General features: G+C 35.6%; 1 protein-coding gene across 1 annotated transcript in view; it reads right to left on the reverse strand.

Annotated features, from left to right (window-relative positions):
• The window catches only part of PTPRQ (protein tyrosine phosphatase receptor type Q), a 99233-nt gene extending 84701 nt beyond the window's left edge, over window positions 1-14532 (reverse strand). Inside the window, exons 1-10 of the mRNA XM_030960825.1 lie at window positions 14479-14532; window positions 13905-14016; window positions 13002-13228; window positions 10762-10831; window positions 8538-8737; window positions 6891-7140; window positions 5625-5753; window positions 4727-4873; window positions 2854-3026; window positions 309-522 (exon numbers count right to left, since the gene is read on the reverse strand). Coding sequence (XP_030816685.1) covers window positions 309-522; window positions 2854-3026; window positions 4727-4873; window positions 5625-5753; window positions 6891-7140; window positions 8538-8737; window positions 10762-10831; window positions 13002-13228; window positions 13905-14016; window positions 14479-14532 — 1576 coding nt within the window. The remainder of the gene's footprint in view (window positions 1-308; window positions 523-2853; window positions 3027-4726; window positions 4874-5624; window positions 5754-6890; window positions 7141-8537; window positions 8738-10761; window positions 10832-13001; window positions 13229-13904; window positions 14017-14478) is intronic.
• Window positions 14533-17959: the final 3427 nt, after the last annotated feature.

A 17959-nucleotide genomic window follows, 5' to 3' on the forward strand; every position in this document is an offset into this window, starting at 1 on the left:
TATGTTAATCCCTGACAATCACACCTGCTTTGGCAACTGTAATAACTGATTGTCTATGCAGCTTGGCTGATGGCTCTCGGGTGCTCCTTTCCCTAGGAAGAAGGTCAGCTGGGTGACAAGGGGCTAGTTCCTGCCTGTGTGGCATTCCCATTTGCTTCAGAAGGTTATTTGCTAGTAAAAAAATCTGACTCCAGCAAATGACCCATTTATAATTTGCTTGAACCATGTGCTAAAGATCATATCTGGGACAGTGATGGGGGTCTTTCAGCACAAAGAAGCAGATAGAAAAATACTCTAAAATATCTTACCCAAAGCAGAATGTAATTCTATAGCTCCATTTATACCAGGCAAATTATCACCAGGTACACTTGTAAATATTACTGGGGAAGCTGTCTGGATGTTGGAAAACATTTCAGCTGAACCTTCATATAAATCATTGTCTGCTTCCATTGAATTCCAAGGGAGAGAAGGAAGTTTGATATTTTCATTTATTGCATATGGTTCCAAGGAATCAATCAGATACTATAAATTAAAAATAAAAAAAGGAATCACAAACCTAGTCATCATTAAATTATATCATTAAATTTATATATAATATAGAAATTATACTTGTATGTTTGTACATGCATGTAAATACTATATAAATTTTGGCATACAAACATTACTGATCATTAGAATAATTTTTAAAATATAAGCTTTGTCATAAAAATGTTCAGCTGCCAGTAGCCCACAACATTTCCTTCTGGTTATTGTTTAATCAAACACCACCATTTTTTTTTAAACAATTCTTAAAATACATATATTAATATTAATGTGGCAATTTTAAAGTAAGGCCTTTAATTTTACAGCTATAATTTTAGAGCTATATTGAATAGATACACATTTGAACTTGGGAGATTTTATTTGTACTATCTCCTGAAAGAAGGCAGCAGGCATTGAAGAGGACTTCAGATGGCCCTTCCAGTCCCTCAAGAAAAGGATTAGCAGGCTGACTAAATCTCTGAGAAGCAATAAGAGGAGAGGGAGAAAACCAGAAGCTGATTAAATAAAGGGGAGAGAAAAATAAGGGTGTATATATGAGAAAAGGGAGAGCGTAGGGGAGGTAAAGTGATATAGGGGCCCGTAGGACAGAAGATGCAAAGAAAAAATGTTGGAAAGGGATGGCTGCAGATATAAGTGGAGCAAGAACAACCAAGAGAGGAGAAACACAAGCAGAAAAGAGAGAGAGGCTAGAGCATAGGTACAAAATGGTGTGTTAGTACCAGATCTTCATGCCCCTTCAAAATCTGGGACCAAATCCAGGACTCAAGCATCTCTGAATTGTTCTGCTTTTTTCTGGAACACTCCCCACTCACACATATGGCCCACCTCATTGCCAGAAAGACATGTTTTTACAGTGATGTAACTAATACACATTAGTCCTTTCCCTATGGACTCTGGGCAGAGAAAGGGCAAAGCCACATTTTTACTCCTTTACAAGAGGTACATTAGGCACAGGCACAGACAGAGCATCAATCTCACCTAAGTACCAAGAGGTAAAAACTGTGTATGATTCATCTTCACCAGCATTTTCTAGCAAAATACTAGGCCACATGGAAATACTTTTTGGTTCTGAGGATTTTCCACACATAAGACAACAGCTTTTTATTGCTACTGGTTTTTGGGTACCATTAGCACAGTAGGTCTGTCAGTTCAAGCCCTGTAGCTGCTCTAAGCTGTGGTCAATGCAGTTCTAGACAAAGTAAGGCTGTTTATTATTTGCTTTGTTTTTTAATTAGAAAATTACATTGTATAAATTATAATAAAGCAGCAATGATACCCTACTAAGAACTCAAAAATTGGGAAATTCCATCACCAAAACATTTTTATGCAGACTATAATTTTTTGTGTCTGGACTGTGATACAATCTTTAATTACAGAGTTATATACTTTCTTTTTCCAAGGATGCTTGCCTGGTTTAATGAATGGATCCTTATCCTAACTTTTTTCCCCTTGCTCCTTATTTAACATTTGACTCCAGGGCTCTATTTAATGTATATCATTCAACTTGAAAGTGAACTCCTTCCTTGAGCCCTACATCAAAAACTTAGATCCAGATCCAGTGAAAGACATCACTGCCTGAAAAAATAAGGAATTATGCAGACCTTTGGGCACCTGTTTCCAAAATTCATCCAAAAAGCCCTACCCAGAAAGAATTAAATCCTGAGCTGAATGTTTGCCAGGGGTCTACAGTTCTGTGCTGCATACTCAGAGCTGCTCTAAGCACATATAGCACACCAGCACCCAAAATCCAGAAGCTTGACTGATTGACAGCCTAAGTCCCCTCAGAGATACGATCCCATAGGTGTGCACAGATATCCTTAGTACACAACCACAGCATGGAGCTAAGCATGTAGGATCACACACGTGAATTTAAGGATACAAAAGGAGGCAGAGATGTCTAAGCCTGTCTGCCTTGCTAGTAAAACACTTAGCTAGCTTTTGGACACTTCTGCTGAATTCACAGGGTTTGTACCCACGTCTCCTAGAGGCTTGACTGAGTGGCTGTGTATAAATCTAGGCACCCAATTCTTTACTCTTTACAGTCCGGCTGCAAAGAACTCAAGCACTGTGGGCTGTGGCTTCCTGCCTTCAGCAGCTGGATCATTTTACCAGAATGATTTAATTTTTCATGTTGTGGAAACAGTATTATTGGAACCTTTAGAAAGCCAGTCAGAGAAAGAGAGTGGACTGAGGAAGATGGCTTTTAAAAAAATTGACAACTTATCTGTGGGAGCTAGCTCATTCTACAAATGTCAGATAAGGCAGACAGCAAATTTAATCTAACATATATTAAAAAATATAAAATAATACCTTATTTTTATCTCCAAGAATAGTGTTTTCCAGAGTGGCAAGTGTTGCCTGCACATGTACTTTAACTCTGTACTGGGTAATGATTCCATTTGGTTGTTGTGGCTTTCTCCAAGTAATTTTTATATATGTCGCTTCCACTTCTGCTAGTTGTAAATCTGATACAGCGCCTGGGACTAAATATTCAAGAAGAAATTTCAGTTCATTAAACACTTGTGATTATTACAAGGTTTTTCAGCACTGTATACAAAGTACAATAGACAATCCAATTTCACATCCTTATCTTTTGAGTTGACCCTGTGCAGGGTAGAGACTTACTTCACATGTTTTCTTAGTAAACAAGTTACAGTTCGAAAAATATGCAGACTTTTTTAAACACATAAGACAGGTATGAATATGGTTAGAGACTAAGATGATGTAAACCAGGATTGCTCTACTGAGGTCTACTTGGTTGGAATCAAGCAGACCTTTGCTATTTTCCTATATGGACTCTTAAGTATTCTTGAAAATACTTAAGTATTCTTGAAAATAAAAGGTTAACTCTAAAATAATCAAAGCCATAGAAGAATGAAGTAAAAAAGCTGTGGAAAAAAAATTAATGCGATACAGTTTGTTAAGCTCCCTTTTACAAAAGGTTTATATAATTTTATTTAGGTTTATGCAATTTTATTTATATTATATATGTGTGTAAATATATATATATGTAATATTTATAAGTTTATATAAATTTCATTAAAATTTCAGTCTTAATTATATTGTAACTTCCATAGGACCACCAGAGGTGAAATACATTTATATTCAATAGGATGATATTCAGATTTTATACAAAAAGAATTTTTTTTTCCTAATACACATCAATACCAGGCATTTTTGAAATTACTTGTATAAGGAGGAGTTTTAGATTTGGCATTAAAATAAGACACTCTGTGTTATGCTAAAATTACCCCAAATCCATGAAAATTCCCTATGGCTTCTGTCAGTGCATCTCAACAAAAGATGAGCACCTGTATTCAGGTAGGTCATCTCTGGAAATTGTCTCTGAGAGTTGCCTGAAGAAGATCATTCAGGAAAGAATATGATAAATAAATAAAGATAGGCTTTCCTCCCAGTGTTACACCTTGACAACAAACATTGCCAGCAATCCCTGAGGCAGAGATTTTCTAAATTTTTGTCGTGCAGCACAAAAGACAGAAATAACCATCTTGAAACTGCCTCTATTACACACCAACTCTCAATTTTTCCTCCTTTCATCCTCAAATGCTGACCAAGAATCCCGCACAATCTCACATATATGTGAGATAAATCTGCATTTCAGCGCAGACAAGGATTCTAACCTGGTGAGTTGGCCATTTGGGACCACAATTCCACAGGACTGAGGGCTCAGAGGCAGAACCAGCCACCTGGCTGTACTGGGACAAGCCCTCCATGTGGGGCCTGCCTCGCTGCTGAGGGGGGCTCTATCGCAGACGGGGCCTTGGATTTGGTGAGGATGAGTCACAGGAGAGGCTTCATAAGGAGCAGGGGGCTGAACGAGCCAGCGGGGGAATCTGCACTGTGCTTTCTTTTCCTCTTGCTGCCATCTAACGGGGCAGAGGGGGCCCTGCAACTTAATTACTGTACCTGAAATCAACTAGTTCTGTTAAAAAGACACTACATTTCTTTCACAATCTCTGAAGGCTTTTGATAGCGGATAAATGTACTGAAAGAATATGAACTTGAAAAAAGAAAAAGGTGTAATAATATTCAGCTGATTTATTTTCTTTTCATCTCTTGTAGGACTCTTACATCTTGCAAAGTACCTTTAAGGCTCTGAAGGGAAAACTGAAAGCCTTCATCATGTTCAATCCATTTGTTTTGCCTCTCTGTGCTTACTTACCATCTGCAGGAGTAAAAACTGTGAGGTTGGTCTTTGGCCCCACCCCAGCGCTCGTCTCAGCGCTGACGAAGACGTCGTATGCTGTAAACGGCACAAGGTTACTAAACACGAACTTCAGGTCTTTTGTACTGTTATCTAGAACATGACCTGGAATTAAAAACAAAGAGATTTTAGGTCTAAAAGAGAAACAGTCCATGACTACTTTCTGGTATGATGAACAAATGAAAGGACAAATTTGTTCAGGGAAAGGCTAATCAAGAATCAACTTTAGTGGAATAATGCTGAATATATGGGGAATAAAACAACAAACCAACCAGACAACCAAACAAGCCACTTCAAGGAGGTGTGAGTTTTAAGAGTAAGAGATTTTTAAAAATGTATCTTACTTTTCCTGTGTGGTCCCATAAAAACATTAAAATACAGCTTATGCTTATGTCTTACTTAACTACAGACAGTTCTATAATTTCTGTATCTATATATGTCTGAGTTTAAAAAAAATGCAAAAACGTCAAAACAGATTTAAAGAGTTGATTGCATACTGCATGAGAATGAACATTCTCGAGAAATCTTTAACAAAAACAGAAAAAAGTAAAGATTTAGATATATAAGCACAGCAATTCAGCTGTGCTTAACCTGCGCATCTCCTGAAAAATTGAGGAGAAGTTGATTTTATCCATTCCTAGGAATATCTAATGTGAATTTAACTTTATACTCTTCCTTGTGATGGACTGACTTTTATCTTAAAATTAATCTACAAACCATTAAAACATATAATAGTAATAAAGGTATCTATAACACTGCTTTTGACTATCCATTTTTGATTGGCAGGCCCAGAAGAATGTGTAAAGAAATAATCACAAAAAAATCAAAAGAAATGGTAACATCAAGTCTGACTTACCAGATGGTCCATACAGCTCAACTCTGTAACTGAATTTCCCTGTTACAATGGTTGGTGGGTCCCACATTACTGAGAAAGACTTTGCTGTGATGTTGCTCTTGGCAAAATTCTGTGGTGGGTCTTCTGGAACTTAAACAATATTGGAAAAAGTCTTTGAACATAAAATACTTTATATTGGGATGTCCAAGAACCCCATAACAGACAACTCATTTTAAACATAAACATGAAATATTCTGAAGGGAAGCCATAAAAGCATACCATTAAAATTACTTAATTTATGATTTAAGGTAATTCTCAGGGAAGGTATCAAGAGAGTTGATAGTATGGAAATAATCTCTAAAAGGCAAAGGTGAAAAATAAACTGGAAAATAGCTCTTAAATCATTAGAAGAGAAACTGACCAAAATTTCATTAACCCTAGAGAGAGCAGCAAACTAAGGCTATTGAAATTCTATCAAAGCAATTCAACTGAACATTTTTAGGAGGAAATAAAATTCCTTTTTATCTGAACAGTGCTATCTATTTTGTATGTATGAAAGGGAACTGAGTAACATCAAATCATGTCAAGCAAAAGAATGATGTATTAGCAAACAGAAAGCCAGAATACCATTCCTCTGGAATGCCTTTTTTGCATAGCTCTGCTAACAGTGCTCCCACTACCTAAGCCATTATAAAAGTGCTGCTCATGGACCATTGCTTCCAATTCCAGCTTCTCAGTGCATTGCAAGTAATCAAAAATCAACTTCACCAGGTGCTTGAAGATTTCTTCAGCACTGAACAACTTTCTGCAATAGGTGCAGATTGGCAACAAAAGTACAGGAGTTTTCTTCATTATTGCTTATTTCTCAACAAAGGCAAAGAAGCTTAAAGTGCATTTCTATGTACACAAAACACATCCTTTAACAATATGATGCCTGACAGCTATGACCCTTCATCTTTATTTTCAATTCTTCTACCATTATTCTATTACTAGCAGTTCTTAAATTGTCCTCAGTTTTTCATAAAATTTGATCTGTTCTGAGTTTCTTGGTATCTTTGACTTCTAACAACAAGTGAACTCTCACTCACTGTACATTATTATATACATAAATATATATGCATTTTCAATTGTTTCCATCAGGTAAAATTAAGTAATCAATCATGAAAATACAAAAGCATGATACAGAAAAAGACAGATTAGGACAGAAGTAACTTGCAGCAGAAAGAAGTTTTTCACACAAATCTGAGAACTTTATTGCCATTTTAGAGCCATATGTATTTAACATACCTGATTCTGGTGTCCGGACAATTGCACTGTCAATGTAGCCTGCTTCAGTGGTAACTGCAGACACTTCAAAAAGATAGGTGGTGTATGGCCTGAGGTTAGTTACAACAAAGCTGATTGGTTCACTCCAAACAGAGCTCATCTGACTTGCTGCCTCTGTACTTGGTGTCACTGTAGTCTGTGAAAGACTTGTGGATTTCCCAAAAGTAGTTGAAGGAGTGGTAGTACTCCACAAAAAAGATTCACTCTTATCCTAAAAGTAAAAGTAAGAAACATAATAAGGTGCATCTATAACCAATAATTGTAAATAAATGTAGGCTTAAAAAAAGGCTGACCATTTTTGAAAAAAATTACCCTGAACTGGTTCTCCTTTTTGTACTTCAGTTTCCAAATTTAGGCAAACTGTGCTAGTGCATCCTGTTAAGTGATAGTGTTATAATTTCCTGCCTTATTCAAGATCTCAAATCTGACTGAACAGAAGCATCTCTCTAGGATTCATTTAATTATTCCCAGTTTCCGTTTTCAGCATTCAGTCTGTCTCTTGAAAAAACATTCCCTAGCAAGGTCCTTTTGCATCACATATATGTTGTATATGTGTATGTGCACACACATGCATAACATACATATATGCACACATCATGGATAAAACCAGACAGGAGTTTCTTAATCCATTGTGTCAGGAGGCAACTCTGAAAAGTTGCTAGGCATTGTGGTGACCAATGCTTATGGTTCAGTAGATGGCAGCCTGCCTTCTCAGAGCTGAATTAAAACAGCCTGGTGTTAGGAAGCTTTGCAATGCCTAAAATGATCTTTCAAATAAAAACTGAAACCAAATTTATGTTAACTTATGTAATTTAAAACTGCACTTTTCATTAAAGCACTCAGTGTAAGAAATTTTTTAAAAAGTCAAAGGAAAAAAAGTTTGGTTACGTGACATTTTGACATTTCAGTAACTGCTAAACTGTGCTCAAAGTAAGAAGGAAAAAGAGAAAAAAAATTCTAGAAGAGAGAATTTTCTTCAAGAAATTCCAAAAGGATACAATGGTTACAGGTCTGAATTCAACAATAAGAACAATTCAGACTGCAACCCTATTTTTGAAAATCACTCTGCCAATCATGTTCAGCTTTTATTTTGGTATAAGAAGTATTTTAAAAATATTAAAATGTGCGACACAGATTAAAGCATACTTCTAAAATACAAAAATGTCACACTATATCAAAAATATCATACTATATTGAAAATAAGATATTAACAATACTATATGTCTTCACTGACCAGAAAAATCCATGTGTGTTCTTGTTTTTTTCTAACTGAATTGCATGTAAAATACAAAGATAAAAAATGGAAAGATGAAAACCACAGAAATTTTCTATTTCATTATTTTCTGTTAAAAGGATGCCAAACTTAACCTTTCATAACATTTTTACTTTGATTAAATTGAACTTTTCAAGCAAAAGTATTCCATTTAAACTACTTTGAACAGAAAGGTTTTTCTTCATCCATCTTATCCTGTCTTGGGACTAAATCTGTAAGGTTTTTGAATCTTTCTAAAAAGCAAGCCTCCACATTTTTATGTCTCAAATTTTAAATGTAAAACTATATTCTGTGGGCTGTGTCTATTTCTAATTTAGAAGGTTTGTAGCACTTACATTACATTCTGGTAACCTCCCAGACAGAAGGTCCTCTACTTTAACCAAGACATCTTTCACTACAATTCCACTTCTTGCATGTTTCACACTAATCTTGAAACTAGTTATCTTTCCATTTGGTTGCCGAGGGAGAAACCAGATCAGATTTACAGCTGAAGAATTTAAAGCTTCAACTGTGAGGTTCACTACTTTACCTGGAGCTTGAAAACAAAACAAACAAAAGCAGTGAGACAAACTTTTCTTCTCAACACTGAAAAGCAGCAAATTCTTCTCTTTTTTTAATGCCATTTCTAGCTTCCAAATTCTGAAGCAAACACATAAAAAACATTTAAAAAACACATGCAATGTAGCTGATATACAACCAGATATTTTTCAATCTGGTTTAAGTGAGAAATATAAGTATTTCAGTCACATTATATATGTAGTAATTGGCTTGGTCAACTTAGAAATTTTCTTCTTAGAAGAAAGTCATCTACTGTCCCAGAAGTAGAAAAAAATTGCTGTATTTTTTTTTCTGGTTAACACCATTTGATAACACTGTGTGTTTTATTTCACTTTACCTGTGTCATCTTTTCTGCTGCACATAGCTTTAAGTAACTCAATTAATTTGGAATATTCACTATTACTGCATAAATGCTGCTCTTTGTATCAGTGATAGTCTCTGTGGCCTTTTTCAGAGCATCAGTACTAATCACAGCACAAAGGAATGAGATGCAGCATCTAAATCAGATTTTACATGCTATTTTACATGCTGAAATCTCCTGGGAATTAGAGCCCTGTGGCCATGTCTTAATGCTGCCTACATGTGGCAGAGTCAGCAGCAGGTTCGGCAATAGCTGTCTTACTACCAAGGAGAAAAGGCTTTTCACAGTCTTTTTAAAAAAGGCATTCCACAATTACAGACCTTCCACAGGTGAATAGAGACAGCTCCTCCAAGCCTCATATTTAGTGCTTTCAGTCCTGCTAAATCTCTTCCACATCTTTCACCTCTTTTCCCCTCCTCCCAAAATTCAACCTTTATATTTAAATAATTTTATCTTCTGGCTAACTTTCTCACTTTAAATTTCCCATCTTTATGTTGATTAAGATATTTAGCTTTCCTTAGCCATCAAAGCAAGAATTAGAACAAAAAAAAGGTGAGAAAGTAAAAGTATAAATGTTATACCAATGACACATAACTCACCAATAATTTGAAGAAACCTTTCAATTACATTTATAGTAAAGCATTTTAGGTTTAATAAAAATGTAGACAGAAATGCTTCCAAAAATAAAAATCTTATGTTCTCATATGGAGAAATGCCAGTGCTGTCCTCTTTCAAACAGGAGTAAATAATAAAGCTCACAGAAATAAGGTTTTTTACCAGCAATAATACACAAATAGTAAAGAATAATGATATCACATAGATCCATGTGACAAGTTTACCACTCCTCCTTATATTGGGTTCATAAATTATTGCATTATTTGTTCAGAGTGATGATTTCTGCCATTAATTAAATTATCTCACTCTGCAGTTTGCACAGGAAGAGAAAGCAGCCTAAACCCAGATGGGCAGTCACTGCCTTGGCAACACAAGCTCTGCATTCCATTGAGACTGGTTCACAGGTGCACTGGTGCAAGCTCATCAGCCAAGGCACAACTGCTCCTGGAGCACGAGCGAGACCACAAACACTAAATTAGTAAAGATTGTGCAAACTCAGACGATGTGTTTTAATCTTCAAAACCACCAAATCAAATTTTCATTTCAGATTTTTTTTACCTTCAGAATCAATGCATAAAAATTTAATAAGAGACATCCTGTGCTGAAGTTCTTAGAACCCATTACTAAACAAATACAGATTGACTCAGCAGACAATGGCAGAGCTGATCCCACAACAAAGTCTGTCTCCTAGAACTGTTGCAGGCAACAGCAGATGGATCCACTTGATAGGTAGTTCTGCTCTGCTATGACCTTGCTTTCTGGAAGCTGCCTACCTAGAAACTGGCATAGGAAAACTCCAAGAAAAGCAGACTTTGTGTACAACAAACATCCCGATGGGGACACCCTAAATGCCGTTGTTAGCAAATAGACCTAAATGAAACTTTGTCACTGAGTGACAGAATAAGAATAAGGATTTTGTTCTAAATGCATTGGAATTTGTTCAAGTATGAAATTCATCATGGAAATTTATTTGAACAAATTAGAGCAAATGTAATCAAAATAATTAACAGCTTTATTAAATTTACCACTTTCTGCGGTCTGGAAAAGGAAAGGATCACTAAACACTCCAATACCAGCACTGTTCTCAGCAGCAACCTACAGAAAAAACCAGAAAGGACCCACATTAGAAAATCTACAGTATATACTGTCTCAGGGAATATGAAAATCCTAAGGATACACAGAGATACAACTTTTAGCTTTTAAACTATAAATATACAGATGAACATGCCCTTTATAGTTGTGGTGTATAATTTATACTCAATGTTTAAATGTAAAAAAATAAAAGGGAAAAAGTATGCAACAGCATAAGAAATTGAGAAAACCACATGTGAATATCCACACATGAAAAGAGGATCCCTATCTTATTAGCCCCTGTTTTATGCAAAAATCCACAACAAGAATAACATCAGTAACACTCCTTTTTCTTACCACAATACACTTCAGATTCTGCATTTCTATTATATTTACTATAACTTAAAGGGGTAAAAAGGAGAATAAGCTACCTTTTATTTCTCTGTTTCCTGTAGGCTAGTGAGAGGAACTTTCCTCGAAACAGAACCCCAAGGTAAGCATGACTTTTTGCAGAAAGGTAGGGAGAGTGTAGATGTACTTTATGATGGAAATGCTTCAGTGCTCACAATCATGGATAAGTCTTCCCACAGAAAAGCAATGTATCAAAACTTCGGTAAAATTTATGGAGATGAACGAAACAACAATGCCATTTGCTCTGCAATCTAGGTAGGGTTTGTTGACAATTCAACTCAGTGATGGGCCATGGCATCCAGTACTTAGGAAGAAAGAGGAAGGAAGTCTAACTACTTTTTTTGAAAATAAGTAAAAGGGACAACAAAAGGTAAACATGAGTAAAATTCCAACAGTGATGGTGAGAGGTGTGGGAAAGAAGAAGCAAAGTGAAAAGCCCTCCAGCAAGATTATAGCTGGCAATGTAAGGCAACAAGTCTGTGGCCCTGGGGTTTAGGGAGCTGACAGTGCAGACTGTGGGGAAGGCAGGGTGAGAAGGGGTGGGTGTGAAAAAAAATAAGTGTGGATCACTGTAGAAGTGACAGACAGCACACAGAGGGTAGCAAAGGACAAAAGAAAACAGAAGGCCTCAGGCCAGAAAGGAAAACTTGCTCTAATCACTTCTTGGCACTAAACAGTGTGCTTTTCAAACACTGCAAAGATTAAACAAAAGGATAAAGCTACAACAGACAAACACAGCAAAGGAATACAAGGTAGCATCAAAGACAATCTAGGATGACAACAACAACCTGTGTCACTGGCTAGCTCCTTCCTAAGCCACACAAACACATGCACACCCACTTCACGGCTACAGCCAACCCTACCTACTTGTGCTTCACAGGGACAATCTTGAAACATCCTTAGAAATTGATGAAGTAATTGCAATAGCTGAGGAAATTGACTGGAGATTTTCAGGGGTTGACATGTAGTCAGGAAATTCTTACAGTATTTAAATTACACCATATAAATCTTAAACTACATCCTCACCTAAACATTGTTTTAATTACCTCATCTCAAGGCAGCTCTTGTAGAAAGAGGTCAGAAACAAAACTAACATTAAGACAGACATGGAAACCCCTACCTCATATGTACAGCTTCAAGGCAACAGAATGGAATGAAGCAAATCAACACATATTTTCATTAAATTCTTGGTATTGAAAAGAGGAACCTCTCCAAGGTTCTTATGAAAGAGTAAAGCAGACAAATAATTGCTTGGCAAATACTGCCAAGAGAGAAGTTAATTTCTGCCCATCTGCAGTCATCTATTGTTGAAGACTTCAGAGATGGATCAGGAGTGCCTAATCTCAGTGCAAAAAAGTTCTATATATGGAAGACATGCTTTTTTGGATCTGGCTGAGATGATTTAGTAACCTACACATAACATGCAAAGCACACCAGTAATTTCAAAGATTAAATCTCAATGAAGAAAGAGAAGGATTTAGATGTGCCCAAAAATTCTACCCTTTGCTTTTTATGTTTTACCACATAATGCCATCTATTAATTCAAATATCAGTAGAAGCAGGTACATTTCATTGCAAGTTTGACTGGGACATTTTTAAGTGGATTTTAAAAACACAACTCAAATAAACTCAAATAAACAGATATCTGGCAAATATATTTTGTTATATGACAACAGTAAATAACATGGTCCCTCAGAAAACTCTACAGGAAACTACTATAAACTCACACAATTTACAATAAATCAGAATTCAAAATACTGAGAGGTGTTTGTAAAGCCTTTACCATAATTTCATAAGTTGTTCCAGGGTTAAGACTGGTGAGAAGAACTTCCAAACTATCTGGCTTTGTTGTGACCTGTGTATAAACTGTTTGCATCCATGGGCAGACTTCTTTATACTTAACAATATAGGATAGAATTCTCCCATTTGGATAGAGGGGTGTGTTCCATGACAGCAAAATCCCAGCAGAACCCACTCGTTCACCTGCAACGAACACAGGTGGCCCAGGATCTAAAAAAAATTTTTAAAAAATTATATATGTGTGCACACACACATACATATGCACACACACAAGCACACACATGTAAACCAATTTTTAATTAAGATTCATGAGAGTGGAGACACATTCACAGAAATTAAAGCATTTGCCAGCATAACCTCATAAAAATACTGAAAACTGATGTACTTCTGAATAAAAATCTTTTTTTCTTGCTAGAGTCCTGTTAGAAATTATTAGGTCAATTTTGGAACACCAGAAACATTATTCTGTAAGAATGTAAAAAATGTATTGGTCAAGAACTTTGTTAAAAAACAGAGTTTCATGCCAATTTAACATATGACATATTCTAGCACTCAATTAAAGTGTACTCTCTTAAAAAGCACATCTGCTTTAGCTACATTTTGTTGGAAATAGCTCTGAACATTTCTTTATGTACTACTATAGGTATAAATCAGAGTCTGGATATTATTACATGACACAATAGAAAATTTTTCAAAAGTTTGTAAATTTTTAAGCTCTCATAGAGCACTTCCAATTCAGTGTATTTTTAAATAATAAAGAAGATGAAAAATTTTAATGAATGCTCAAAATTGATTATAATTTCTTGGACATTACTGTGCACATAACAAACATAAGAAAGCATTGTTTAAAAAATGAACAAAATTTCATCAGTCATTTTTAACTCACTTGTCACATTTGTTGTCACAGTTCTACTTGCAGGTGAACTATAGACTGACGAAGAAACTGCAGAAACTGTAACATTGTATGTTGTTCCAGGAAGAGTATTGGAAAAATCAGCCTGAAATAGGACATCATTTTGTTTAAGCCTTTTATGAAGAATCACAAAAACGAGCCCCTTTTTCCTCGAAAAAACCCCAAAACAAACAAACAGAAAATATCCCTACAAAAAAAAAAGCACAAAAAAACCACAGGAAATTTTGAGCAATTCATAACTAAATTTCTACATATGTTAGATACAGTATTTTGCTGTCAACTACCCTTCATAAGATGTGTGCAACATTCAATATTGAAGAACAATAAAATTAATAGTTAATTTTATCCCAGAGTCTCCTATCAATGTATCTATAGAGGTTTTTCTGTATTATCATTATCAAAGTAAATGTGAAGCATTATAAAACTCCTTTTTGAAAGAATGAACAAAAACCAAAGCCTGAAAAACCAGTTTTTGACCCTTAAACTAGCCCATCCTTTTCAGTAAACATAATTATTAACTTTTTTAGCAAGAAATTGTATAAAATACCTGTGTCTTTGCAGTTCCAATGAAAAACAAAAGCAAAACATCCAGAACAACCATTATTTCTGTTAATATTATATGTTCCAGAGAGCAGAATCAAAAAGTGCTCCTATATCTTTTTGATGGCTTAGCAGTGAAATGTTGCCTGCATTAATGATTTAAGCAGAGATCTTCCCGGCAAGTACACAATTAATGAGTCTGTACTACTCAATTGCTCTGCCCTTCCCTTGTTAAACTATTCATGAATCCTTGGATGACGGTCTGTGTCCTTCTAGTAGGCTTTAAAAAAACAGTAAGTTCACTACCTGTTGTTAGGTAGCAAACTGTGGGTGCTGAAATTTGCTCCTATCCCACCAACTTTTCATTAATACTTTCACATTCATATATGCATTAAACAGCTAAGGAGGAAAGCCTGAATTCCTCATCAGCACAGCACTTAAGGAAAAGCCAGCCCTGGAAGTCCTGTAATAAAAGCACTTACTTGATACTCCCTAGCTCCCAGATCTAGGATAACAACAGACGCATGATCAGGAACGAGAGCCACATGAAATCTGTCTACAAGTCCATACGGTAGTCTCCAATACAGTGAAAAATAGTATGATGAAACATTGAAGAATTTAAGACCTTCTGGCTTTGCAGGTTCTGAAAGAGATGGAATAAAAGACATTCACTTAACTTCATTTCAAATATATTAGTAGTTACAACTGAATAGAAAAGCATCCAAGAAGAGTTTACTTGGTATGCAAAGGATTAGTCTGGATATGGCAGCACGTGATCCTACAGTTGCTACACTACCTCTGGGATTTGGTTGATGGCCTCCCAACTGTGCTGGGATGCCTGTTCACAGAGAGCAAGCTCAAGTGTCTCTGCACAGTGTTCAGTTAACAACAAAATCTCTGCACAATCCTGGGGTTTCTGCTGTCCTCAGCCTTAAAGTTAGCACTGCTGCTGACATAACTACTGCTACAGCTGAAATTCAAGATACAGCTAGTGTTTGTCCTGCTGCTTACCACAGGGCTGGTAACTATTTTATACATTTCATGTTTTTGGAATCCCAGTAATTCCATGAACTCTACTCAGTTAAGATCCCAAAATTTGGGTACTCTACTCCTTTTATTAAAGCCAAATATCCACCTGCTCATGTTACAACATCCCATTTTCTTCTGCTTTTAAATGGACCTTTAAATTAGTGTATCTAAATTTAGCGTATTATTCACTCTAAGCCTAATAATGAATAATGAATGAAAAATTAAGATTTTAAATTCTTCAGGAGATCATTCAAATGTCATCTACATATAAGACTGTATAATTTGTTCACCTCTACAATCTCTGGCCATGTTCATCTGTTTTCTTTCTACTTTAGAATTCACACACAGCTATCAGCTTTCCCCATGCTCATGTCTCAGAGCAAGCCCAGTCAGTGATGCTCTTTGCCTCATTTCAGATTCACCCTTGCACTCAGTCCTCTGTCTGCCTTTCTAACATGGTTCTTCTGAATTCAGACTAAATCTTCTAGTAGTTTACACATTAGTATCATACTGTGCAGCCTGAGTAATTTATGGCTTCAACTCTGAAAGATTTCCATTCCTTTCGTATTTGCCGTAAATCTGCTAAGATTATTTATCTTTGATGAACCCTTTAGACAGAATATGCGAAGTTGCATAATTGTTTCAAACAGATAACTCCAGTTCATCAAATAATCTGAAATATTAATATATCCAAATACTAACTTTAGATTTTACATTCCATCTGTATTTGTCTTATATGTATGTTTTTTTAACTCATGGTTTTAACACTAACAACAAAAAAGTATTAATAATATATGTGGAGTTGTGCAAGTTTAACTGAGAGCACAAGTTCTTCTTTTTAGTATACTCTAATTTAAGTCCTACTGCTCTCATCAGTCCTATTATTTGCATGGATCTCAACTTCCATTAAAGCTGGATTTTATGCTTGTAGAGGTCTTTTTGTACAGACCCACAATAAATTTCTGAGTGTAGTCTACAATCCAAAGTCTTAATTCTGCAAATATTTCTAAATCTGTTTAACTTCACTCACTGTAAGAAAAAAACCTACTGAAATAATTGTAAGGTAAAATTCAGCTTGTGTTACCCTCTTTGCAGGATAAGATCCAAAATATTAAAAATGGTCAAAAGAAATGCAGCACAGCTAAAGACATTTTGTTTCTGACAGGTATCCCTACATGCAGCTTGAATAGGGTATAAGTAATATGCTTAGTAGGTAATACCCACAATGACAGCAAACTATTACACCTAAGATCTCTTGAAATTTCAAGTGAGATGCACACTGATAAACATGCAGTGTTAGGGACAGCTACCATTCACTGGAAGAGGAAGCAGGAAACCATACAGACCTGTTACAAATTCAAGGAAAGCAGAAGCTCCTTCAATATTTCCTTTTAGTCTTCTCAGTGTGAAATTGTAAATGCCCCCAGCTGTCAGGTTTGTAACACTGAAGTCTGTCACTGTTCCTGGAATTCTGAACTTTTCTATGAAGGTGTTGTTGGATAAAGATGCTTTATAAGAAGTGAAGTTAGTCTTGGTTGGACTCCACATTACAGTTGCAGAGAAAGTATTTACCATTTTTAATATGAGACCACATATCCCAGCAGGTTCTATGGTAAAAATTATTGAGATTAATAAAGAAAAGATTAATCCTTAGTACTTAAAACATAAGACAATAACAGCTTTTAAAAATAAATAGTTTTTACCTAAAGTAATGTTTTGAGACTTCAAAACATCATGAAATATGTATATAAATTTTAGAACTCTTTGTATGGATATATAGAAAACAGTGCCACTATGTTGCATAGGGTAAATAAAACTTGGGGATGTACCTCCTGTGTGCATTATGAAATTTATGGAACAAAATTTCAACTTTATGAGGTCTTCCCTAAGAACCCTAACATTGCTCACTGGTACCACAGGATGAAAATGGAACACTCTGTAAGCATGAGTAGAGATTTTGGTCACTCTGAAGTTTTCTAATACATTATATGACACATAATTTTAGAAAACTGTTCATCTGCTCACTTAGGGACAGAGTAAATAGCACAGCCTCAGGGATTATCCCTTTTTTCTTTTTTAAATAGTATTTTTTATTATATGAAGATTCCTAAAATCACAGATAATTAACTAATAAGACCCCCATTTATCTGTGTAGCACAGCTGCTTGGGAAAGAAAAATGTTTCCATTCCCCCTAAAAAGTGAATCTCCCACATGATTAGTTTATCTTGCTTGAAGCCTTATGAAAAATACTAATTAACATATGCCTATTACTCAGCATGAAAAAAATCCTAAGGGTTTACCAATAAAATTATACTTTCTATAATCTAGGCATACTCAGGACCCATCCACAATTCTCTTGAAAATATTTATCTGAGGAACAAAAGCATCTTCAGGAACATGATAATGAATATTCTGCTGCATGTTTCATTCACAAGAATCTGCAGGACTTGTTCTTGTT

This window comes from Camarhynchus parvulus, chromosome 1A (genome assembly GCF_901933205.1).
Source record: "Camarhynchus parvulus chromosome 1A, STF_HiC, whole genome shotgun sequence".
Lineage (NCBI taxonomy): Eukaryota > Metazoa > Chordata > Aves > Passeriformes > Thraupidae > Camarhynchus > Camarhynchus parvulus.